The 27,578-nt window shown below is 40.5% G+C and overlaps 2 protein-coding genes across 3 annotated transcripts in view; both read right to left on the bottom strand.

Moving 5' to 3' along the window:
- Positions 1 to 4,036, bottom strand: part of ADGRG7 (adhesion G protein-coupled receptor G7) — a 59,295-nt gene extending 55,259 nt beyond the window's left edge. The window contains 1 exon segment of the mRNA XM_065875882.1: positions 3,906 to 4,036. Coding sequence (XP_065731954.1) covers positions 3,906 to 4,036 — 131 coding nt within the window.
- A 13,907-nt stretch (positions 4,037 to 17,943) lies between these two features.
- Positions 17,944 to 27,578, bottom strand: part of TMEM45A (transmembrane protein 45A) — a 110,387-nt gene continuing 100,752 nt past the window's right edge. For both annotated transcript variants that reach the window (XM_065876697.1, XM_065876698.1), the window contains one exon: positions 17,944 to 18,366. In XM_065876697.1, coding sequence (XP_065732769.1) covers positions 18,273 to 18,366 — 94 coding nt within the window. In that variant the 3' untranslated portion in view covers positions 17,944 to 18,272. The remainder of the gene's footprint in view (positions 18,367 to 27,578) is intronic.

Consider the following 27,578-nt stretch of genomic DNA (forward strand, 5'->3'; position numbering starts at 1 on the left):
GTTCGTGCCCTGGTCCAGGAGGATCCCACATGCCACGGAGCAGCTGGGCCCGTGAGCCATGGCCACTGAGCCTGCGCGTCCGGAGCCTGTGCTCCGCAACGGGAGAGGCCACAACAGTGAGAGGCCCGCGTACTGAAAAAATAAAAATAAAAAATAAACTTGTGGGTGGGGTTAAATTCAGAATGTCAAGTAAAAATATCTAGTACCTGAAAATCAAGGAAAAATTCACTAAACCAAGGTCCTAGTCTCTTAATTTAAGAAAGTGACTTGTAGGACTTCCCTGGTGGCGCAGTGGTTAAGAATCCGCCTGCCAACGCAGACGCCACGGGTTCGATCCCTGGTCCGGGAAGATCCCACATGCCGCGGAGCAACTAAGCCCGTGCACCACAGCTACTGAAGCCCACACGCCTAGAACCTGTGCTTCGCAACAAGAGAAGCCACCACAATGAGAAGCCCACGCACCACCACAACAAAAACAACAACAACAAAAATTCGTCATGAAGGACCTAGGGGCAAGATGGGAATAAAGACACAGACCTACTAGAGAATGGACTTGAGGACACGGGGAGGGGGAAGGGTAAGCTGTGACAAAGTGAGAGAGTGGTAGCGACATATATATACTACCAAACGTAAAATAGATAACTAGCGGGAAGCAGCCGCATAGCACATGGAGATCAGCTGGGTGCTTTGTGACCACCTAGTGGGGTGGGATAGGGAGGGTGGGGGGGTGGGATAGGGAGGGTGGGGGGGGTGGGATAGGGAGGGTGGGAGGGAGGGAGACGCAAGAGGGAAGAGATATGGGGATATATGTATATGTATAATTGATTCACTTTGTTATAAAGCAGAAACTAACACACCATTGTAAAGCAATTATACTCCAATAAAGATGTTAAAAAAAAATTCAGGAAAAAAAAAAGCAGCTATTTTCCTGATTCATAAAACAATTGAAATATCAAAAAAAAAAAAAAAAGAGTAGCCCCAGCTCGCCACAACTAGCGAAAGCCCGCACAGCAACGAAGACACAATGCAACCAAAAATTGATGAATTTTAAAAAAGAGAGAATCTTTTAAGAAAGTGAATTGTAAAACGGGATCATCAACTTAAACATCACTGATTCTGATGTTAAAATAATGCATGCCCCTCAGCCAATTACAAAACAAAATTTCTTCCTCAAAAAAATCCCTTCCCTTTCATAGAAATTATTTTCTTGATTTAAAGAGTGATTATATGAAGAAGCAAGAAGGGAGACTGGTAAAGCTACAGAACAGAGATTTACAACAACAGGATTAAAACTGAATAAAAGTACAGCTGCCTAAAACCCAGCTTCCTCCATCTTGGAAAGACTTCTCTGGACTTTTTTTAAACCCCAAAATGCAACCTGCCCTCCAGGAACAGTCACATGAGTTTGATTTATTTTCAAGTTTGCCTCTTGGGGGAGTATGTAATTGAATAAAATGAAAGCCAAGCAACTGTAACATGGGTATATTAATAACTGCCTCAGAGACAGTTGTCAGGATTAAATGAGGGAAGGTATGTGAAGTTTTTTAGCACAGTACCTAGAATACAGTAAAAAAAAAAATTAACAGTAAGTTTTATAAAAATGAAACATATAAATAGTACACATATAGCCACATTGATGTTCACTCTATAGCCAAACAACAGTGACTTCTAATTGAAATCTACTTACGGCAGAATTTAAATTTTTTTGTACTTTTTCTACACAGAGGCCATTACTTTTTCATAGAAAATAAAAGTGAGAGAGATATAACTTGTTTATATAAATATGTTAAACCTAAACCATAGATATATATATTCTGTTTATATTGAAAATAAATTTTGAAGGCAGTAAAATTAATTTACCCCAAATTGTATGTGTATATGTATATTTTTCCTGAGTAAGACATTCATAGTTTTCATCGGTTTCTCAGAGATATCCATGACCCTCCCCTTAAAAAATAAGTTTAAAAACAATTCATCTCTATGCCCAGGTAAAGGGACTAAAGTGAGAGCGTTCAATACTTCCATGAGATGGGATGAGACGGGATGGAAAGAGGAGGAGGAGAATGACTGGAGAGGAAGGGAGTGAAGTGGAGAAGTCAGAATTTACCAACTAAGACAAAGTCTGAATGCAGTGCACAAAGCAAAACAGTAACAGCAAACAATACCGGTCCTTCAATCTTTCTCTTTAGATGGTACCAATAACCCCCTCCTTTTCCACTGGGTTTACCCAAAAACTGAGGGATGTCCCTCAGAGCCACTTCAAAAGAAACCAGCTAGAGCAAGGAAACGTTCATCCTTTCTGAGGAGCTGGTATGCTTTTATTGTTAAACATGGGTTCTTTATTATTTATTATCGTGCGTTTGGGGCCTTAGCCCTCAGGAAACACAGGGATATGTTTTGTATTTATTTTTAGCAACTCCTTCTAGCCTTTGATTTTCACTTACTTTCTATCCCCAAACTTGTCCTCTTCCTTACAGTGTTTTTGTTCTTTGGTCCTTGTTTTAATGGTTCTATCGTACCTGTGTTCTTTATAACTCACCACAAATTTCCCTTTAAAAGTAGATGTCTTGTAAAGGAAGAAAAGGAGGGAAGAAGGGAGGAAGGAAGGAGGGAGGGAGGGAGGAAAAGAAGGAAGGAAGGAAGGAAGGAAGGAAGGAAGGAAGGAAGGAAGGAAGGAAGGAAGGAAGGAACGTTCTTAAAAGTATACCCTTTAAATAAGGTCTTGTAAATTTAGCAGCCTTAATAGGGTGAAACCTATAGTTCATAATTTTTTTAAACCTCAAATTATTCTACAAACCTTAAATAAACAAAACCACATTTTCTCCAAGTTTAAATTTTACTGTTTTTATTCTGATAAATTTTTTCTTGCTTGCTCTCTAAATCCTATTAATACAGTATTCTCTAAATATGTTCTTTGGGGAAAAACCAGATCTATTCTCAGCTACCACTCCATCTGCAGCCAACATATTTGACTCCTTTTGTCCTTGACAGTGGATCTTTGCAGGCATGGCTTGTGCTCCCCCAACCTTCTGTCCTCTGCAGTTACCTTCTCTGGGGGCAGACCATCTCTCCTGCCCTTTCCTGACTGTCATTATTTACACTTACTTACTCAGTTTCATTAGAAACTGTCTCTCTGTCTCTTTTTTTTTTTTTTTTACAAAAGGGAGTGCTCAGCACATGCAGTTTTGGATCCCTTTATGGAAAACCCCATGGCACAAAGGAACCAGCATTAGTATTATGGAAAGTCTCTGTTCTGAGTTTCTGGGGCTTTCCTTTAACATCATTGTTTACACACCATTGCCCGCCTTCACCCCCCCTTCTCAGGCTCAGCTCTGCCACATAGCAGGTGACTAACAAATAGTTGACTAACCAGGAAAATTGTTCTCTAAATGACCTTAATTTTTAACTAGTTTTCTACACCTGAAAAGTGGGAACTTTGTGTGCAAAACATAAGATCATTTTTTTTAAAATCCTAATGAAAACATTCCTAAACTTTCTTCTTGAAATGAAATTTCATTCTGCATGTTTAATAATGTGTGTGTGTGTGTGTGTGTGTGTGTGTGTGTGTGTGTGTGTGTCCATAACTATTTTCCTTCCCTGGATTTAGCTAAACAAGCCCAAACATGTGCTATTAATGATTTAAATTATTACTCGGCTATTCATTCAGTCAGGTGTTAAAGAGCATGAACAGGCCAATTCAACTGTTGTTCGTCACCCTGCACACTTAACACACACGCATGTTACACGCATGTATATACAACCGTATGCTAGCCATCAATTGACCCTTGTCTTTTATATTTCATAAATGGTGGGCAGTCTCAGCCTAGACATGGCACTTTCCAGTACTGGTATATCAGGTGGCAGGGACCGAGGCTCAATACCTTCTCTTGCTCTGAATTAAACACAGCAGGATGACATTACCTCTCTGGATCCTGATTACACTCTTCCAGATGCCCAATCCCCAAATGATGGCGGTCAGCAGCCCACACACAGTGGCCACCAGAACCTTGAGGTTACACGCATGGCAGGAAGCCATGGGGAATCCAAACCACAAATCCACTGTGCTTCTTTTCTTCTTGAGCCAAGAACTTTAATCAAAAACTCTGCTAAAAAGAATAATTCCTTCTCTCAGGGTTCTATCAGTCAGATGTCCTCATTTTTTAAGATTTTTGAGGTTAATCATGCAGGAAGCAGTTCAAATCACCTAATAAAAGGTACACAGTCTGCTTGCAATTTCCTCATGCTTCACTGAATGAGAACATGAAAAAAGTGATTGGGGTTACGTGGAAGGAAGATAACTCAGGGCAATAAAGGAGAAAGGGAGGGAATAGCTAATCGGGTCAAAGTGTAAATGTCCTGAGAAGCAAGGAAGTGGGGAAGGGAACAAAAAAGAAAAAAAAATAGAGAGAAGTCAGGAAGACAGTGGACCTGGGGATCACCTATGTTTCAGCTTCCTGTGCTTTGTTAGGAGGCTCTAGCAGAGGTAGACCAGCAGGCACTCCAGGCTGTCCACTGAGGTCAAACAGTGATGCCCACGCATGATTCCAGTACTTGCACATCTTTAAGAAGCCCATACTTTGACAGCTACAGTTGTTGAGTGGGCATTACTGGCACATGAATTTTGAAAAGCACTGAAGCCAGCATTACGGCCCATCTGTTATGGGCTGAACTGTGCTCCCCTAAAAATTCATATGGTGAAGTAGTACCTAGAATACGACCTTATTTGGAGATAGCGTCATTACAGGAGGTAATCAAGTCAAAGTGAGGTCATTAGAGCTGTTCCTAACCCAATATGACCGATGTCCTTATACAAAGAGGAAATCTGGACACAGATATGATAGAGAGAAGAGGATGTGAAGAGACATGGGGAGAAGACAGCCGTCTACAAGCCAAGGAAAGAGGATGCGAACAGATCCTTCCCTCCAAGGCCTCAGAAGGAACCAATGCTGCCAAATGCCTTGATTTGGGCCTTCTAATCTCCAGAACTGCTTAACAAGAAATTTCTGTTGTTTAAGCCACTCAGCTGTAGTACTTTGTTACAGCAGCTGTAGCAAACCAATCCACCATCTGAGTCACTGTCAGCTGGTGTCTCTGCAGCTGCAGCTCTGACCCTCTCCTGCCCAGAGGCCCATGTCCTTCTTCCCTACCCCTTCTCCACTCTCAACTGCAAGAATGAATGAATACATGCATATCCACCTCCGCAGTTAGAGTCCTGTTCCTGGTAGATTCAGATAGGTTTTACAAAAGAGGACACATTTAAGCTGAATTTTTTCAACCCCCAAACAACTATGTATTTTTCCCTGTTCTCTACAACACTCACTTCATCAAAACAAAGCTTGCAGGGGACACACACATAGGCTCTAAACTTTACCTCACCCAGGGGTTTCAGAAAAACATACCAGTGTATCCCAAAATGGAAAAACTCAGAGGCAATGCTGCCAAAACACAAAACAGATGAAGGTGAATCCATTATCTCATTTACTGTGAATAGATTAAAAAATATCTGTTTCTGATATGTCTACATGTACATGCACAGATAATGTCTGGAAGTGTACATAAAAAAATTCCTCTTGGGAATCTGAGGGATCTGATGAGAAATGTAGTTTTCATTTTACACCCCTTTTATGATTTGAAGTTTTCACCTTATGCCTTTATTATTTTTTCAATTATTACAATAATAAATATATCTATTACTTCTTCAATAATAAAGGGAATAATTTTCAATAAATAGCAAATGTAAGAAAAAGAATACCAAGCACTATGCTATGCACTTTACATATCTGTATCTCATTTATAAATATGTACAATAACCCCACGGAACAGATACTGTTACCCACTGCACGAATGAAGAAATGAGACTTGGGTGGTATTGCTCTCAACAGGAGCTCTGTGGTTAAGGAAATCTGGGTGACACTAGGTGACATAAAGGTAACAGCTTTCTTCAATTCTAGGATTTCTCAGAGCCTTTCAATGTTCAAACACCTCGTGAATTATCAAGTTGCCAGCATTATCTGACCACAGAACCCTCTTCTCGAGAAGAATCTCTCAGAAATAGCATTCTTAGGAATATGCTTTGGAAACACTGTCTTGCATGAATATCTGCAGAATGGTCGTAATTGAACTGTATGACTGTAGGCACTGATCATGGGCTCATGTTTGCCATGTGGTAATGGTATTCATCTCGTGTAGGGTTCCAGTTTTTTTTTTTTTTTTTTTGCGGTACACGGGCCTCTCCCGTTGTGGAGCACAGGCTCCGGATGCACAGGCTCAGCGGCCATGGCTCACGGGCCCAGCTGCTCCACGGCATGTGGGATCTTCCCGGACCGGGGCACGAACCTGTGTCCCCTGCATCGGCAGGTGGACTCTCAACCACTGTGCCACCAGGGAAGCCCCCAGATATTTTGAAGGGGTTGTACACTGGTGACTGAAAACTGACTTTGGTGGTGCTCAGACATTTTTTCTTCCACACCTGACAGAAGTGCTGGAATTCTGGGATGTTACAGTGGCCATAGCTTTTTAGTGCTTTCATATCTTTATCTATAGGCCAACTATCCAGCTAGGAACTCTAGAAATTCATAAAACAGAAGAAATCCCTAGGCACAGAAATTTAGATGTTGACATTTATATAACAGCATGAATTTCAATTGGTTATAGACAAATATATAAAGTCATCAATTTATATACACACACATATTAAGATGACAAAGAAGGAAAGGAAAAGAACTAAACAGGGAATAATTCATTTATTCATTCATTCTACTCATGCAGACGTCACGCTACATGCTGGGGATAAAACAGTGAACAAGAGACGCAAGGTCCCTGCTCTCACATAGCTTACACTCAGGGAGGCCTGGATTTGTACTGACTTTGTCTCATTTGCTCTGTGACCCAGGACAAGCTACATAAGCTTTTGAATCTCTGTTTCTTCATATTTTAAACAACCTATCTGAGGCCTTTTGTTCCTGAAAATTTCAGTCCTAAAGTCATAGTTGAGGAAGCCCAGCGCAGATTTAGAATCCAGCGGGGTAAGGAGGGGATCCACAATGGGGGAGGGCAAAAGGCGGGGGAGAGCCTGGCATGAGATGTCAGACCCCAAGCAGGGTGAATAAGGCATCCAGTGATAGGGAGAGGCAGCCTGGCATGAGGCTTCAGAAGCAAGGGGTGAGGAAGGTGTCCAGATGAGAGATAGCCCCATGTGGGAAATTAAAGCTACAGCAGAGAGAGGAGGGCAGTCCTTCAGAGACCGAGAGGGGTCAGGAAGACATCTTCATGGGTGGACTGGTTGGTGTGGGAAGTCAGAGCCATAGTTAGTGAGAAGGGTATCCACATGGGGTAGCAGCCTGGAATAGGGAGTCATACCCCAGGCAGGAAGAGAAAGGTGTCCACATGTGGGTGGAGGTGGGGGTAAAGATCAAAGATTGGTTACATACTGGATGATCAAACAGCTAAACATTTAAGAATAATCAGAGCCAAGTTCCTTACTCTAAAAGGGAGTTACAACTGTGGAAAGGGAGAAACTTGACTTCCATAAGAATTTCAAAACAAGTAATCAGAAATGTGGAGAAAGAAACAAAGTTACATGCAATCAATTCTGAAAGAAGCAACATCCTGCAGGGAAAGTGGCTGTCAGAAAAATGTGTAAATGCAGTCCTGAACTTCTTATCCAAAAGAGGAAAACTTTTGACTACAACAAAGACAAGTGTTTCAAAGAAGGTGTATGATATTACTTTTTTTTTTTTGCGCTACGCAGGCCTCTCACTGCTGTGGCCTCTCCCACTGCGGAGCACAGGCTCCAGACGTGCAGGCTCAGCGGCCACGGCCCACAGGCCCAGCCCCTCCGCAGCATGTGGGATCCTCCCGGACCGGGACACAAACCCACGTCCCCTGCATCAGCAGGCGGACCCCCAACCACTGCGCCACCAGGGAAGCCCAATATTACTTTTTATTTCTAATACTTGACCTAAATAATTTCCATTGTGTCTTAAAAAAAACTATAGCATTGAATTGGAATTGGATGTATATATCAATACAAACTCATGGATTTTAAATATATTTTTAATAATATATATTCAATAAGTATATTTTATATATAAATAGTATAGAAATAAACATAGGTGCAAAGTATGTTAATACACAAAAATGTATATGTTGCATATTTATGATATAAATACCACATTTACATACATATATTGTCTAGCTCTAGCTACTCATAGGGCCTGGAAGTATTTATACCCCATTAGCAATAAGCACACCTAAAGCTCAGATTCTGATCTAAAAACAATTTTCCACTAAAAGGAATATGGCTTCTTGGGAAAATGGCTAATTCCAAGACTGGGGCAGGGAAACTCCAAGATGAGCCTAGAGTATCTTATGCCAGAAAGCAAAAAAGTGTTCGAGGAATGACGGGTGCATATTAAATGGACACAGACTCCAGCATGAAGTGACCCCCCACTACCAAATGGGGGGCAATTTGAGCATCAAAATAAATGATGCTTATAAAATACTATAATCCATTAAATAAAACAGGAAACGTACTGAATCTGAAACTCTGTGGGTGGGGCCCCACAATCTGTGTTTTAATTAGTCCCCCAACGTGATGCCCACAGACATTTGGTGAGAATTACCCTTTAGGGTAATTCTCCCAAAGGGAGTGAATCCTTTGCAGCAAATTAGCAAATGGCAAGAGATTAAATGGCTTTTTCATGTAGTAGGACATTCCTTTGTTAATGCTTACGGGAAATCTCATGGCTTTAAAGATTGCCAGATATTCAAATAAGTATGCTAAAATTCATAAGGAGCCTGTATTTTTATCACATATGAAACTACCATTCTGTTTTATCTTATTCATTTATTTAAACAGATTTTTTTTTTTTTTTTTTTTTTTTGCTGTACGTGGGCCTCTCACTGTTGTGGCCTCTCCCGTTGTGGAGCACAGGCTCCGGACGTGCAGGCTCAGTGGCCATGGCTCACGGGCCCAGCTGCTCCACGGCATGTGGGATCTTCCCGGACCGGGGCACGAACCCATGTCCCCTGCATCAGCAGGCGGACTCTCAACCACTGTGCCACCAGGGAAGCCCCAATTTAAACAGATTTTAATGAGTTTATACCCAGAAGTGTCAAGAAGTTCTGAAATTCTTTTTATTTCCCTACCATCTGGACTGTGACCCCCATCGGAGAGTTAAGTACACAGAAACCTGCTTACCTTACTTCCCATGGCATTGATGACCAAGTCCAGCCTCAACTTCCCCACCTGTTATACCTTAGAGATGAGCCTCTGAGTTTCTCCATTGGAAAGCCTCCCAGTGGCATTAGCTACCCCTTAATTAGTGAAGAGTCTGAGCCACTGCTAACAGAGAAACCCTTGAACTCACCTGTTTGTATATCTACACAACCCTACCATCCTCTGTTTCTACCTGGCGGTCAATGGAGGACAGGAAGAAAGGTATCCAAAAAAGTTTTTCCGGGCCAAGAGGAAGTTACCAAGTCACTCACCTTTCTTCCTTGTGCCTTCCGGTTTTCCTCTGCTCTGTACGCCATTGTTCTTCAGGTGCCTCCTACACTGCCCAGAGCAAGATGTTCCAGATGGGATCTCAAAGGCTGATGGATACATAGAAGGAAGTAACTGCTTAACACTAGTAGAAGTTTGTTGCCTACGAAATTCAGGTACGTGTGCAAGATGCTGGACTCTGATTAATGTAACCCTGAGCTAATCTCTCCATGCCCCAGAAGATGAAAGAAAAGGAACCCTCAAATTCTTTCTTAGTTTTAAATTTACTTCTGCATCTTGCTCCAGAGAACCTCGATTTCTCTCTTCATCTATTCTGACTTGTTCCTTTTAAATTTCTTTTCCTGTTTTCTCCTCTTTTTCACCTCCCATATCTGAGCTAATGGGCACAGGTACGTGGTCAGGATTGAAAGAAGAGAGAAATGGTCCATTGTGGGTTAGGTTAAGAAACACAGTGTGGGAAATAGTTTGATTTTATTCTTTTCCTTCTAGAAACCCTGATTCAGGTGAAAGGCAAATCCAGAATTTATAGCAACTAGACAAGAGCTTCAGCCAAGAAATACTAGTCCCATGTAACACTAGTCCTTCTGAAAATAGTAATATGAAATCTTAAGCTTAGCTGAGGCAAGATGAGTTGATATTTTCAATGTCCTGCATCAAAAAGCACTATGATTTATACCTTAACAAGAAAATATTCTAGATCCTAAATCTCTCCATTTAGTATAATTATTTTACAGAAATCATTGGCACAGACATCAGTTATCTATTTTTGTATAATAGGTCACTCCAAAGCTTCGTGATTGAAAACACAACCACCGTTTATTTGCTCATAACTAGGTAATTTGGACAGGACTCAGCAGCGACGGCTTTTCTCCACATGATCATTTAGCCAAGTCATCTGGAAGTTTGACAGGAGCTTCAATGATCCAAGATGGCCTTTCTCACATGTCCGGGATCTCAGCTGAGGTGACCAGAAAGGCCAAGTTGACTGGACCTCTCTCTACCTCATGGTCTGTGCTTCTCAATGGCCTCTTCTCCTTGAAGATTTCCCAACAGAATAGCCTTGCCTCCTTCACATTCAGGCTGGGTTCTAAGATGGCAACGGTGTAAGCTGAAAGGCCTCTTAAAGTCTAAGACCGTAATTTGCTACATTATGCCCTTAGCACATTCCACTGGTCAAAGAAAATCATAAGGCCTGTCCAGATTCAATGTTGGAGGGAGCTACAAAAAGGCACGAATTCAAGGAGGCAGAATTCACTGGGGGCTGTGAAGTTTAATGTTATGTGTCAACTAAGCTAGACCCTGGCACCCTGTTATTGGTCAAACATTATTCTAGATGTTTCTGTGAAGGTATCTTTGAGATGAGATTAATGTTTTCATCTGTAGACTTTGAGTAAAGCGGATTACCCTCATCCAACACTAACTCCACTGAAGAGGGAATTCTGCCAGCAGACTGCCTTTGGACTCAAACTGCAGCATCAACTCTTTCCAGCCTGCCTTCCCAGCCAGCCTTCTGAAAAGCTTTGGAGCACACCCTGCAGATTTGGGGCTTGACAACCTCCACAATGAGTCAGTTCTTTAAAATGTATAAATTACATATATATATATGGGATAAATTAGGAGTTGGGGATTAAAATATATGCATTACTACATATAAAATAGATAACCAACAAGGACCTACTGTATAGCACAGGGAACTGTACTCAATATCTTGTAATAACCTATAGTGGAAGAGAATATAAAGAAATAATATATGTATGTATAACTGAATCACTTTGCTATATACCTGAAACTAACACAACATTGTAAATCAACTCTCTCTCTCTCTCTCTATCTATCTACCTATCTATCTATTTATCTATCTATCTATCCATCTATCTATCTATATCTTATTGGTTTTGTTTCTGGAGAACCTTGGCTAATACAGGGGGCATCTTGTAATAAACACCATGCATTCTCCAGATAAGGACCGTAATCCCCAGAAAGCTTAACAATATTATATGATACTCAAGGAGTTTGTTACCTAGCTAGAGAGCAAGCATATAAAAAGTTAGAGCGGGCTTCCCTGGTGGCACAGTGGTTGAGAGTCCGCCTGCTGATGCAGGGGACATGGGTTCGTGACCCGGTCTGGGAAGATCCCACATGCCGCGGAGCAGCTGGGCCCGTGATCCATGGCCTCTGAGCGTCCGGAGCCTGTGCTCCGCAACGGGAGAGGCCACGACAGTGAGAGGTCCGCGTAACGCAAAAAAAACCAAAACAAAACAAAAAAAGTTAGAGCACACCAAAAGTAACAATGCAGAAGTTACTAGTTAATAAATGATTTACTCTATAAGTGTAAACTCTACCTTCCTGAGAAATGTTGGACAAAAAAACAGTTAAGGAAACTTGCCAACCTGAGTGGGCCATAAAGCCTCTGAAGTGGAAAGAGCATAAATGTATAACCAAACCAGGTTGTCAGCAGCTTCTCAATAAGGACAACACGTTTTATGGTTGGTAATAAAACTTAGAGATAATATCTTCATCACTGGCATTTCCATATAACCTTCAGCATGCCATTTTACAGTTCAAATACATGCCTTATTTTGAAGTCTAAAACATTAAACTTAAAGTTATTGCTAGAGTAATGAATGTATTTGTTTTCTATGGCTGCTGTAACAAAGTACCAATAAACTGAGTGGCTTAACTGAGAAATGTATTGTCTCACAGTTCTGGAAGCTTTGAAGTCCAAGATCAAGTTATTGGTGGGGTCATGCTCCCTCCCTCTGAAGGTGCTGGAGAAGAATCTGTTCTAACCCTCTCTCCTAGCTTCCAGTGGTTTGCTGGCATCTTTGGCATTTCTTGACTTGTAGACATATCACCCTGGTCTGTGCCTTCCTATTCACATGGCATTCTCCCTATGTGTGTATCTTTGTCAAAATTTCCTCTTTTTACTAAGGACATAAGCCCTAGTGGATTGGGGGCCACCCTACTCCAGTATGACCTCATCTTAATTAATTATGTCTACAACAGCCCTATTTCCAAATAAGGTCACATTCTGAGGTATTGGAGGTTAGGACTTCAACATATGAACTTGGGGAGACACAATTCAACCCATCATAATGGGTTAGAGTACTAATAAATTAAAATCTAAGATATTTTTAAATAACCCAAACTCTTCCTCTAACAATGCTTATGGTCTGACTTTGGGTTAAGGAAGCTTCTTTTGAGATATGAACCTGGTACTTTGGCTTATGAATTGTGTTTCCATGCTTTACCACTAGAGGGTAGCATCATTACTGTTGTTTTTTTTCTGCTGTTAAGCCTATTACACAGTAACTTCAGTACTCCGCCATTCAGCCATAATGTGGACATACCAGATATGAAGTAAATGTAGACACATTTCTCAGGGGTGTGGGGAGTGGCGAAGGTATCAGCTAGGAAGAATAGAGTGTCCTGGTCATCCCTGTCCTGGCGATTCCTCTCCTGGATTTTTGCTATGGGCCAAATGTTTGTGTACCTCCAAAATTCATGTGTTGAAACTCTAATCTCCCGCGTGATGGTATATTCAGAGGTGAGGTCTTTGGAAGGCAATTAGGTCATCAGGGTGGAGCCTTCATGATGGGCTTAATGCCTTTATAAAACAGAGACTGGAGAGAGATAATCTGTTTCTCCCACCAGGACGTGGGCCTTTACCAGACACCATATCTGCTGGCACCATGATCTTGGACTTCCCAGACTCCAGAATTGTGAGAAATAAACATTTGTCGTTTAAGCTACCCAGCTTACGGTGTTCTGTTATGTCAGCCCAAACTGACTAAGACAATTTCTGAACAGAATCAAATAACCAGAGATATTCAAATAGAAGCCAAAGTCTTTTCCTCTGAATGGGACATTTGTGTGGAAAGCAGGGCTGGAGGACAGAGGGTCTTAAGAATAAGGCAGGTCCCTTTAAGAAAGAACTGAGCCATTCACCGTGCAGTCATGTAGCCTCTGAAGTGGAAAGAGCCATCTCTCTCCCTCACCCAACCCCCACCCCAGGGTCAGGAGATTTATTGATGTATCCCATCATGGGTTTGGCCACTAATTGACAGCATGATCTTAGACAAGTCACAAACTCTGGTCTGAGTCTTCACCCATAGACAACCTCTGAGGACCTATTTTCTCTAAATGATATCTTCCTTTGAATTTTCTCTCTCCTTTCCACTCCTCTAGCTCACCTTTCAATGCTACAGGTTGAGAAGGATTCCTTAGGCGCTACAATAGAGACAAAAAAAGTGTGGTTGCCTTTAGGAGATTATAATATAGTAAGAAGGAAGCATGTATGTGCAGAGATAATTAGAGGACTGAATAGCATATGATCCGCTCTCTGGGCTCCTGTTTAGGAATTTCTAAACAGGAAGGTGTGGTATGAAGCAGTAGAAAAGAAAAGCTTTGAACTGGGCCTTAAAGAATCTCCAGAACTTAGGCTGCAAAGAGGAGGAGGGAAGAGAGTGTGGTTAATACAACTTAGACATGGAAATTAAAATAAACAAGTTTTAGGGAACAGGGAGCAGTCAGCATGATTGGTACAGGGGTTATGTTAGACAATATGAGAGTATAACTCTATATTGAAATACATTCAAAGTGATTTTATTTTATTCAGGTGCAGTGCTAGTCAATTTAGAATTGATCTGAGAGGCCAAGGGAACCTGAGTCAGTTTCTGAGCAGATGAGAGAGTTGTTCCAACCTCAATTGCTAAGCCCCTTGATTACTTGGCTGGGCTTCTTTCTGCATTTTAGAGCCTGTATGTATTTTGGCTTCAGACACCAGTTATCAAGTGGGGGATTATACTGGGCTCCACCCCCAGCTTCTTAGTAAAGATCTTTAACCCTCCCTTTAGGACACTTGAAAACAGGCAGAACAGCTCAAGATCATGAGAGGAAGCAGGTAAGAGGCACTCTCTTGCCTCCATTCTAACCTTTTGCATTAATCTTATCAATTCCTCCCAAAACTCACACCAGCACTGAACACAGCTGTGTTGTCCCTGCTTTAAAGAGTTAAAGGCTCAGAAATACTGACAGCCCAGCTCAGAGCTGTTGAATTATCTTTAAAAGAGAGTGACCTAGAATTCATTAGGCTATCGTCTTAACATCTGTAAAAAGGAAGCCGTCTCATCAGATAGGAAATATATGGGAAAAAATGGGCAATATTACCTCAAGTTCAGAAATTTTTACTCTTAGAAGGAAATATAGTTAATATCTTAAGAGCTAAAGAATAATGAAATCCCATCAAATGACATGACAGCCTGGGTGGGGATTGCAGGTTTTCATGAGTAGGCAGAAAAGACAAGCAATTTTAAGTATGACTCCAGCTGGGGAAGGCACCTTCCCTGTGCTGTGCAAGACTGGGAGACAGCCTGTGTGGAGGGTTTGACGTAGTGACTATAAGTAACTGCATTCAGCACATGCCATTAGGGTCACTGTCAAGAATCCTGTCCCATTCAATATCTGGGTCCAATATCTCAACAAGCAGACTAGGTGTTCCCCGACATTGTCTGTCATAAACAAATCATTTCCTTAACAGTAAGCCTATTTTAACATGGAAAGACTAGAGCTAAGTACAGAAATGTTTAAGAGCATCAAAATCATAATGTTGATATTTGTGCCTTAAGGAATGATGCATGTGTAGCATTTTAGGTATTTATAATTTTACAAATATTATAATTTCATCTATGCAGATTAGTCTTGTAAGTTCAATTTATAAGTGTGCAATTGACTAGCAAATTTACACTTGCGAGTTTCAGTTGAAATCTCACCAAGTTTATACAGTATTGGAATATTTAAGAAAACTTAAGTTTCACCACATTTATAAGTTTAAGAAATTAGGTTTGTAATAATAACAACTTGAGAAGATTTGTTGGTTAATTGAAGTACTTAAGAATATAAAAAATATTTAATTCATAAATATAGCGAAGAAGTTTAAAGGGAAATCTAATTATCTAAGTTTAAAGCTGTGACCCAAACATTAAAGTCTCCTTAAAATTGAATGTTAAAATTTGCTAGACTTAAAAATAGAATAATAATATCCATCACATGAACTTAAAGGTATAAGAATGGCTTATATTTTTTCATTTTTACCAGTTTGGTCCAGAAACCCAATCACTGTATTCACTGCACATCTCTTGAAGCACCTCTCCAAGCTTAAAGCAAAAATCTCCCTTCACTGCCATTTATTTAGGGGAAATTCTTTTCTATTATTTCATGCATGTCCTCTATTCTCTCAATCTTCCCATCTGGAATTCACATTAGAAAGAATATAGAATTTCTGGATCTATTCTCCATGTATACAGACTTTTCTTTCATGCTTTTTAATCTATTGACTCCATGTACTGGGAAGAACTTGTCACTTCTCAGCTTTTATTTTCACTGTTCCTGTAGCCCCGGTGACTCCTAAACCACGTTATTAATCCACATCCAACATACAATCAATACAACCTTGATTAATGAGCCCTAAAGTGACAAGATGATGAGGAGGACACCAAGACGGTCATAACCTGAACCTGATCTCCCACTTCAACAATGAGCTGGTAGTGCCATCAGAGGCTGCAGTTTCCCAAGCAAAGGCAGTTAGAGATCACAGAAATCACTGAAGAGGTATTATCACATTAACAGCCATGGTTATATTGCGTTGAGTCTTTTTAAAGAGTCTCTTTGGGCTTCCCTGGTGGCGCAGTGGTTGAGAGTCCACCTGCCGATGCAGGGGACGCGGGTTCATGCCCCGGTCCGGGAAGATCCCACATGCCGCGGAGCGGCTGGGCCCGTGAGCCATGGCCGCTGAGCCTGCACATCCGGAGCCTATGCTCCACAGCAGGAGAGGCCACAGCAGTGAGAGGCCCGCGTACCGCAAAAAAAAAAAAAAAAAAAAAAGAGTCTCTTTACCTTGGTTATGGCAAATCAAGCATGGGATACCCATGAAGGGGTTTGGCAAAAACTCAGGAATTGAGACCCCAGGTTTTTGGAAGAGTTGAGATAAAATACAAGCAAAAGTAAGGGAGGGCACCCTTCCTCCATCCCTTCCTTGGTGAAGGCTTCCATAAAATTATAATAATGGTGCTCAATTTATTGCTCATTTCAGGGACTAGAGGCAGATAGCCCCAAACTATGGACTTAGACCTGAACCAGAAGTTCCTCCTCTGAGAACTCACTGGGTTGCATCTCACTTGTGTTCTCTGTGTGCAGAGACTGCAGGAATGGACATTTCTGCTCTGTCATAAAGACTGCTAGTATATTTACACTTACAGTTTTCAAAATTCCAGTCTTAATCTGGTTCATGCTAATTATTCCTAGAGTTCCTGCTCAGGCCTAGATACCAGCAATGCCGTTTTCACGTAACCTGCAGTTGACAGCTCACTCTTCTGAAATACAAACTTGTCAAAATCATAGAAACTTGCTGGGCTAAGGAAAAGAACCCTAAAATACAGGACACACATGGCGCAGAATGCCATGATCACCTGGGGACCACAGCATGTGGGCATTTCATATGCCAGAAATGTATTAAGGTCTATTGCATTGTTCAAGATAAACATGTAGGCACCCACATCTGCTCTTTTCAACCCTTACATTAAAAAAAAGAAATGTATCCAATTCATTGGCCTAAAGAATCCACTCACCTCTCTTTTCAGTGTCATGTGATAAGACCAGACTGGGGCAGCTTCCTGGATTTGTCAGTGCTTCTGGAAAGCCAGGGAGCTTCAGGTTTTAATTGCCCATGTGACACCTCCAGCTACCCACTACACTGCCTCTTTTCCTTCATATTCAAGTCAACCATCACAGACTCCTGCAGTACTCCTTTTCTTTCCTGTCACAGCAGAGACTGGCCTTTCTGACTAATATGGTACTAAATTAACTTCGATTTTGTCTCAGAGACCCTAGATTCATAAAATGTGACAGCCGGAAATTGATTCATCCAATTCAATTCCCTAACGTCAGAGAGAAGGACATGGTAAATGTTAAAACCCTAGAGGCTGGTGAATAGTAAAGCCAGAATGAGAAAAGAGTTCCTGACTCTCCATTGGAGGCTACTTAGTCCACCGATGAGAGAAGGGCTCTGACTTTTTACCTAGGTATTCCATTAAAGGATTTTCCTTGTTTTAACCCTTCAATTATTTTAGCAGAGCGGATGGCATGGTGGCCATACTATGCTGAGATGATTTTTTACTCTTTGGATAACATCATGACTCTCCTTTCCCAAATTTTCATGGCTTTACCAACCATGTGCCCTTCTGTAACTGTGGATCAGCCCTTTAATCTTCTCTGAGAGAGTACATCACAGGATGACTTCCGGCTTGCTTTTCCCAGTGGAGAACGCAGGTGCTACAGAAAGAGATTTCTCACAAAAAGGAATTTCAGTGTTGCACAGCTTCTTCTTCATGACATAAAGGTGGGGTGCGGCTGAATAACAAAAACAAAGATCTGAGGTGTTTGAATGAAGGTCCATGCATTCATTTATTTCTCATTGCAGCAACAAGATAAACAAGTGAAATTCCATCTATAATGAGTTACAAATGGTAGTAAGCCCAGGAACCCTGAGCATGTATATCTGTAAGGCAAATAAAACAATATTTTTCAGTGTGGGCATCACACTTTAGATGACCTGGGGAGAGCCATTACAAGCCCCAAATACCATGACACCAAGAATCATTCTCAACCAGTTGTTCTCCAAATAAAATGGGAAAAGGCAAAACTGTGATTAAAAATAATAAAATTTAAAAAAAGAAAAATTTCAGCTAGAAAGACTGGACGCTCAAAGTCACATCTCTTCTTCTGATTCTTGTTCTCGTTCAGCATTTTTCAGGAGTCCAACTTCTGAGGGGCAGAACCTCTTAAATCGAGATTTAACCAACCTGAGGAGAATGAAAGTCATCTCGTATTATGCTGTTTAAAATTAAAACCCAAAACTATATGTATCTATAATACAGCAAACTCCAAATTATCTGTGCAGATGGAAGAGGCACCCCCAGAAAGAAAATCACTTTTATTTGGCTTTGGAGCTACCTGCAAATATTTTGTAGATTAAAGCAGCATATAAGCAAACAGATACAATAAAGCTCTTAAATGTGTAATATGATTGTCTGCATCATATTCAAAATTTATAACTTTAATCATTTCTAAAACAAGCAAGAGAATCTCTGGGCTGTAGTAATCCCAGATGAAACCAAGCTCAGCTGTGTGGTCCAAAAAGGAGCCCTCTCCTAGGAAGGAAGTGCATGAAGGCATCTCCTGCCCCATGTTGAGCCCCACATCAAGTCTGGGCTGTACTGCAGCCTCTATTCATGTCTTCAGAGGGGTGCTTTTGTGCTGGCCACAGGCTGCTCAACCGCATGTGATGGTCCATGATTTAAGAAGTTGAAAGAAGTGACCTCCATTCTTGTAACTGTTTTCATAGATTAAGAGAATCTGTAGGTCAGAAGGAATTACAATTTTTGACATTGGAAGATGTGAAGCTTCTTAGTGGCAGGAACTCAGCAGGCTCTCCACTTTCTCTGATGAAATAAGAACTAGGCAAAGCTTTTCCTGTGCATGATATTTGTGAAGACATTGTGCTGTGACCATGTCAATAAAACATAGTTAACTTCCAGAAATACACAGGGATATGCAAACAAACTGATAAACCAAATCATCAAAATCATTCCCGTTTTATGAAAAACGTCACCAGCCTATCTGTATCTTTACACTTGTTTTCTGCCTTTCTCCTTCCAATGAAGGTCTGGCCCGCCCCTCTCAATATACAGTGCTTTTACTTGTGCTCTGGATCCCACTAGAGTATGAACTTCCTAGGAGCAGAGACTTCATCTTATTTACTGCCCTGACTCTGCCAGAGTCTAGAACAAAGTCTGGTACACAATAGTGGCTCATGACATATCTGATGATTCACTGGGCTGTGGAGCAATCTGCCAGGAGTTCATATCACTCACCTCCTCAGAGGTAATTCTTCAGTCACTTCCAACTCAGCATTAATTCCTCCAACATACAACAACTGAGCAGTATCAGTAACAACTATTGACTCGGCAAGAGTCAAGAAAAAGTACTCAAAATCATTTGCCTCGATAATTAGTTGACCATTGACATTGTTCCCAATGTCCTCAACTCTTCAAGGCACTGTTCTCACGAAAGGCTAATAGTTTTAAGTAAGTTGATGACTGGGACAGTGTGTCATTTTTTAAAAATATTTATTTGTTTGTTTATTTATTTGGCTGCGCTGGGTCTTAGTTGCGGCACGTGGGGTCTTCATTGCAGCATGTAGGATCTTTAGTTGCAGCATGTGGGATCTTTAGTTGCAGCATGCAGGATCTAGTTCCCTGACCTGAGATCCAGCCCGGGCCCCCTGAATTGGAAGCATGGAGTCTTAGCCACTGGACCACCAGGGAAGTCCCAATGTGTCATTTTTTAAAGCCACACAGTTATCTCCACATTGCACAACCTGAATATGTGCTAACTGAAAGGGATTAATTAGTTAATTCATTCATTAGGTTCATTCCTGATGACTCTTGCGGAAAATAAAGCAAAGAACTGGCTACTGATTACAAATTAACTATTAACACAGACCCTAGTGACTCCTGCACTTCCTCACTCCTCCTCTCTGGGTTTTATCTGCTGTTGTTACAAACCATCAAGCTAAGGCAAATTCAGGCTCTATCTGCACCCTGAAGCCCTTGGTATTGGCACATGCAGAAATGGCTACTGGGGACAGATTGAGGGATGGAGTAATAAAGAGGAAGTGCAAATAACTGCTAGTTCCTGGAATGATGCAAGTCCAGAGAACTAAAGTGAGGGTGTGTCTGGGCTTTTGCTCCCATATGTTCTCTTCAGTTAATACAAGAGCAGAGCTGAGACTTTGGGTATACTTCCAGAGTCAATCTGGAAATCAAACATCCAGAAAGCAAACTACCATATGCCTGGAATTTGGTCATTTCTATTTTGTTCTTCAAAATGGCTCACAAGAATCATTTGCTTGGAAAACCAACCTGAAAATGGGTAATATTTCTCTGTCCATTCAGAGGAGCTTTTGAAATAGTTCTGTACCACAGTGGTGTTTAAGTATGAAATACAGTAAAACACATAATAAGATTTCCCAACAGATAGGTCTCTCTTATGAGCTGTCATGATGAGAACTTCAGGCACGGGACCAGATGAAGCAATCTTTAAACTGTTATTCTGGAAAGCTGAGAAGTACAGCTTCATTTTTCAGAGATTTTGGGGGCAGTAGTTCCATAACTCAGTTTTGGTTCCTTGGTGATCTTTGTGCTTTGTCAAATAAATGCAGATAGAATGTCCTCAAAACCCATCACCTGTGCCTGAATTACAATCCACTTGAATTATCTTGCATATGACCTCACTGAAAGTCAGTATTCAATCTTCGTGATATTCTTTAAGCTACTGCTTAAGTTTATATCAAAATATATCAGAACACAAGTTCTTGTTTTTATATTTCAAAAGCAATATGAGAGCAAAACTTAAAAGCATATAAAACATGATTTCCAAACAATTGAACCCTATTTCCGAGTATTTCTGAAACAGATCTGTTAAAACAGCAAATAAGTGTCTTGAGTACCTACTACATGTTTGACAGTGTGCCAAGAGCTGTGAGAAATATGAAAAAGGTCTTTTCTTCCAGGTGACACAATCAAGTTAGCAGGTAAGACTAACACAAGATAGATCACAATTGTTGTGATGTGTGGTAGAGACTAAAGTACTGTAAACACTCATGAAGGGAGATAAGCAAAGGCTAGAACAATCACAGAAGTTTTCATAGAAGAGATGAGCATTTAATTTGGATATGCCAGGTAGAGGCAACTACATGGTCAAAAAGTGAAAGGTGCTGGGGAAGGAGAGGCAGTTGAAAAAGTAAACATGGAGTTTCCGGTTTCTAGAAAACTATAGGTGGATAAGAGATTCATTAGGGAGCTGAAGGTTTTTGAAACAGGAAGAGACAATAGCCTTCTTTTGGCTCTGGAAGGGAACTGACATGGGGTAGAGAGTCTCCTTGAATGCCGCCATTATTCTTGGAAGCTGCCCAGCCCCTAAGGAGATGAGGCCCAGAAGTCAGCCTAAAACAGCGGAGGAAGAAGCCAAGTTTCACTCAATGGCTGAGCGAGCCCAAACTACCAGCCCATGCACGTGCTTTGAGGGAAATGAATAGGACTAATAGAAATCAGTCAATGAGAAAGTAGAATTTCCCAGCACCCATAGCACTTAGACCCCTAGAAGGAGTAACTACAGATCAAAGTGGGCTGACCCAACGCCTACCAGAGACATTTTGGGACTAGACAAGGAAATGGTTTCCTTATGCAGAGACACAGCGCCAAAGCTCCTATAGCAGTGAAGCTCAAAGAAGCACAGAGCAGGAGAGGTGACCTGGGCAAATGTCTACAGAGACATCTAGTCCTACAGAGAGAGGACTAGAAAGCTAGCTGGGGCAGAAGCTGAGACCCCACTGGGCCTAGAACCAGCTACTGTAATTTAGGGATCTAGAGCACCTGCTAGATGTGTACAATCCAATATGGTAGTCACTATGCATACATGGATATTTAAATTAATTAAACTTAGTGTGGCACTAGGCCCATGTCAAGTGCTCAATAACCACACATAGCTCATGGCTATATAATGAAGGCTGCAGATATACAACATTTCAATCAGTGCTAAAGTCTGAAGGATTGGAGTCTGCATGATTAGTAGTTGGGATCAGCCAGGCCAACTCTGGTTTGGCATTAGCTATCATGCTAATGGAAATAATAAGGAACCATGTTCACTCCTTTCTACTCCTACTCATCCTTCAAACTGCAGCTTAATTCTCAATTGTAAGGAGGCCTCCTCTGGGCTCCAATAGGGCTTTGTTCTTACACTGTTTCCATTTATTGTACTGTATTTAAATTGTGTCTCTCTCCCCATAGGGTCTACACATTATACATTTTTTGATACAGAAGAAGGAGGAGAACAAGAAAGAGCAGAATAATAAAAAGAACAAGGGTGGGTGGGGGAGGTGGTTCAAGAGAACAGCCTAGTAAGGTCCTGAATTCACCTCCTCCCATGGACACAGCAAATCTACAGCTATTTAAGGAACAATTCCCTATAAAAAAAAAAATACCTGAAAACTAGCCAAACAGCTCCTCCACAGCAAAGGACAAGAGGCCCACACTGAGATGGGTAAAAGAGGCAGAGACACAGTCTCACCGAAAACCCCACTCCTGGTGTGGAGACCCACATCGGAAGGGATCTCAAAGATACAGAGCTTTTCCCTGAGGAGCAAGAATTTGTGCCCTACATCAGTCACCCCAACACTTGGGACTTGCACTGGTGAGATGAGCCCCCAAAACATCTGGCTTTGAAAACCAACAGGGCTGATGTCCAGAAAAACCAAATGGCTGTAAGGAATGGAGATTCCACTCTTAAAGGACCTGCATGCAGACTCACCCACCTGGCAATCCAGCACAAAAGCCACAGTTTGAAAAGTGCCTAGACCATATATGAATGTGATACATTTGTTAATTTTAAAGCATCTGCCAGCAAGGGAGAGATCTGTTAGGACTCTCTCCAGGAATGGAAGCACTGGCAGGTACCATTTTTGCTTTCTGCCCCATCTATTTTGTTAGCACCAGCACTAGCAGCCACCATTTTTGCAGTCACTTTCTAACCTGTTAGCACCAGTGTTAGAAATTAAAGGAGAAATTTAAAAATACCTGGAGAGGGCTTCCCTGGTGGCACAGTGGTTGAGAGTCCGCCTGCCATTGCAGGGGACATGGGTTCGAGCCCTGGTCTGGAAGGGTCCCACATGCCGCAGAGCGGCTGGGCCCGTGAGCCATGGCCGCTGAGCCTACGCGTCCGGAGCCTGTGCTCCACAACGGGAGAGGCTGCAACAGTGAGAGGCCCACGTACCGCAAAAATAAATAAATAAATATAAATAAATAAATAAATAAATAAAAATACCTGGAGACAAGTGAAAATGGAAATACAACATACCAAAATCTATGCAATGCAACAAAAGCAGTTCTAAGATGGAAGTTTATAGCAATACAGGCCTACCTCAAGAAATAAGAAAAATCTCAAATAAACAACCTAACTTTTACACCTAAGGGAAATAAAAAAAGAAGAGTAAACAAAGCCCAAAGTTACTAAAAGGAAGGAAATAATAAAGAACAGAGCAGAAATAAATGAAATAGAGACTAAAAGACAAATAGAAAAGATTGATGAAACAAGGAGCTGGTTCTTTGAAAAGATAAACAAAATAGACAAAACTTTAGCTAGACTCACTAAGAGAAACAGAGAGAAGGCTCAAATAAATAAAATCAGAAATAAAAAGGAGAAATTACAATTATACCAAAAGAGACTACTATGAACTATTATACACCAACAAATTGAATAACCTGGAAGTAATGGATAAACTCCTAGAAACATACAATCTTCTAAGACTGAATCATCAAGAAATAGAAAATCTGAATAGACTAATTACTAGTGAGGAGATTAAAACAGTAATCAAAAAACTCCCAACAAAGAAAAGTCCAGGACCAGACTGCTTCACTGGTAAATTGTACCAAATATTCAAAAAAGACTTAATAGCTATCCTTCTCAAACTCTTCCAAAAAACTGAAGAGGAGGGAATGCTCCCAAACTCACTTCACAAGGCCAACATTACCCTGATACCAAAATCACACAAAGACATCACACACAAAAAAGAAAATTACAGACCAATATCACTGATGAACATAGGTACAAAAATCTTCAACAAAATATTAGCAAACTGAACTCAAGAATACGTTAAAAGGATCATACACCCTGATCAAGTGGGATTTATTCCAGGGATGCAAGGATGGTTCAACAACCACAAATCAATCAATGTGATATGTCACATTAACAAAAAGAAGGATTAAAATCATATGATTATCTCAATAGATGCATAAAAAGCATTTGACAAAATTCAACATCATTTGTGATAAAAACTCTCAACAAGTGGATATAAAAAGAATGTACCTTAACATAATAAAGGCCATATATTACATGCTTACAGGTAACATCATACTCAGTGATGAAATCATGAAAGTTTTTTCCTTAAAATCAGGACCAAAACAATGATGTTCACTCTCACCACTTTTAGTCAAAATAATATTATAAGTCCTAGCCAGAGCATTTAGGCAAGAAAAAAAAAAAGGCATCCAAATTGAAAAGGAAGAAGTAAAACTGTCACTATTTGCAGATGACATGATACTATGTATAGAAAACCCTAAAGACACCAACAAAAAACTGTTAGAACTAATAAATAAATTTAGTAAAGTTGCAGGATACAAAATCAATATGCAAACATGTTGCACTTTTACACACTAACAATGAACTATCAGAAAGAGAAAGAAAAAAAATCCCATTAACAATTGCATCAAAAAGAATAAAATATCTATGAACAAATTTAACCAAGAAGATGAAAGACCTATACACTGAAAACTGTAAGACACTGATGAAAGTAACTGAAGAAGACAAAAATAAATGGAAAGATATTCCATGCTTATGAATTGGAAGAATTAATACTGTTAAAATGTCCATATTACCCAAAACAATCTGCAGATTCAATGCAATCCCTACCAAATTCCAAAGGCATTTCTCACAGAAATAGAATAAACAATCCTAAAATTTGTATGGAATCACAAAAGATCCTAAATAGCCAAAGCACTCTTGAAAAAGAAGAACAAAGCTGAAAGCATCATACACTCTGATTTCAGACTATACTACAGAGCTGTAGTATAGATATAGGAATAAAAACAGACCCATAGATCAATGGCACAGAGTAAAGAGCCTAAAAATAATACACATATATGGTCCATTAATTTGTGATAAAGGAAGCAAGAACACAAAATGGGGAAAGGCCAGTCTCTTCAAAAATGGTGCTGGGGCTACGGTAATCAAGACACTATGGTACTGGCACAAAAACAGAAAGATAGATCAATGGAACAGGAGAGAAAGCCCAGAGATAAATCCACGCACATATGGTCACCTTATCTTTGATAAAGGTGGCAGGAATGTACAGTGGAGAAAGGAGAGCCTCTTCAATAAGTGGTGCTGGGAAAACTGGACAGGTACATGTAAAAGTATGAGATTAGATCACTGCCTAACACCATACACAAAAATAAGCTCAAAATGGATTAAAGACCTCAATGTAAGGCCAGAAACTATCAAACTCTTAGAAGAAAACATAGGAAGAACACTCTATGACATAAATCACAGCAAGATCCTTTTTGACCCACCTCCTAGAGTAATGGAAATAAAAACAAAAATAAACAAATGGGACCTAATGAAACTTCAAAGCTTTTGCACAGCAAAGGAAACCATAAACAAGACCAAAAGATAACCCTCAGAATGGGAGAAAATATTTGCAAATGAAACAACTGACAAAGGATTAATCTCCAAAATGTACAAGCAGCTCATGCAGCTCAATAACAATAAAACAAACAACCCAATCCAAAAATGGGCAAAAGACCTAAATAGACATTTCTCCAAAGAAGATATACAGACTGCCAACAAACACACGAAAGAATGCTCAACATCATTAATCATTAGAGAAATGCAAATCAAAACTACAATGAGATATCACCTCACACCAGTCAGAATGGCCATCATCAAAAAATCTAGAAACAATAAATGCTGGAGAGGCTGTGGAGAAAAGGGAACACTCTTGCACTGCTGGTGGGAATGTGAATTGGTTCAGCCACTATGGAGAACAGTATGGAGGTTCCTTAAAAAACTACAAATAGAACTACCATATGACCCAGCAATCCCACTACTGGGCATATACCCTGAGAAAACCAAAATTCAGAAAGAGTCATGTACCAAAATGTTCATTGCAGCTCTATTTACAATAGCCCGGAGATGGAAACAACCTAACTGCCCATCATCGGATGAATGGATAAAGAAGATGTGGGACATATATATAATGGAATATTACTCAGCCATAAAAAGAAACGAAATTGAGCTATTTGTAATGAGGTGGATAGACCTAGAGTCTGTCATACAGAGTGAAGTAAGTCAGAAAGAAAAAGACAAATACCGTATGCTAACACATATATATGGAATTTAAGAAGAAAAAAAATGTCATGAAGAACTTAGGGGTAAGACAGGAATAAAGACACAGACCTACTGGAGAATGGACTTGAGGATATGGGGAGGGGGAAGGGTGAGCTGTGACAGGGCGAGAGAGAGTCATGGACATATACACACCACCAAACGTAAGGTAGATAGCTAGTGGGAAGCAGCCGTATGGCACAGGGATATCGGCTCGGTGCTTTGTGACCACCTGGAGGGGTGGGATAGGGACGGTGGGAGGGAGGGAGATGCAAGAGGGAAGAGATATGGGAACATATGTATATGTATAACTGATTCAATTTGTTATGGGGCAGAAACTAACACACCATTGTAAAGCAATTATACCCCAATAAAGATGTTAAAAAAAAAATGGTGCTGGGAAAACGACATCCACACACAAAAGAATGAAACTGGACCACTATCTTACACCATACACAAAAATTAACTCAAAATGGATTAAAGTCTTGACTGTAAGATTAAAAATAAAATAAAATAAGAATAAAAATAAAAATCTGAGAAGAAAACATGGGTGGTAAGCTCCTTGACATCACTCTTGGTGAAATTTTGGCGATCTGACTCCAAAGGCAGTAGAAGCAAACCTAAACAAATAGGATTACACCAACTAGAAAGCTTCTGCACAGTGAAGGAAAACATCAACAAAATAAAAAGGAAGCTTTCTGATGGGAGAAGATATTCATAAATCATACCTGATAAAAGGTTAATATCCAAAATATATAAAGAACTCAGACAACCCAATAACCACCACAACAAAAAAAATCCAATTTAAAAATAGGCAAATAGCAACTTTGGGATTCTCTATGTAGAGTATCATGTCAACTGCAAACAGTGACAGCTTTACTTCTTCTTTTCCGAATTGGATTTCTTTTATTTCCTTTTCTTCTCTGATTGCTGTGGCTAAATCTTCCAAAACTATGTTGAATAAGAGTGGTGAGAGTGGGCAACCTTATCTTGTTCCTGAACTTAGTGGAAATGG

The sequence above is a fragment of the Phocoena phocoena genome, chromosome 4 (genome assembly GCF_963924675.1).
Source record: "Phocoena phocoena chromosome 4, mPhoPho1.1, whole genome shotgun sequence".
NCBI lineage: Eukaryota > Metazoa > Chordata > Mammalia > Artiodactyla > Phocoenidae > Phocoena > Phocoena phocoena.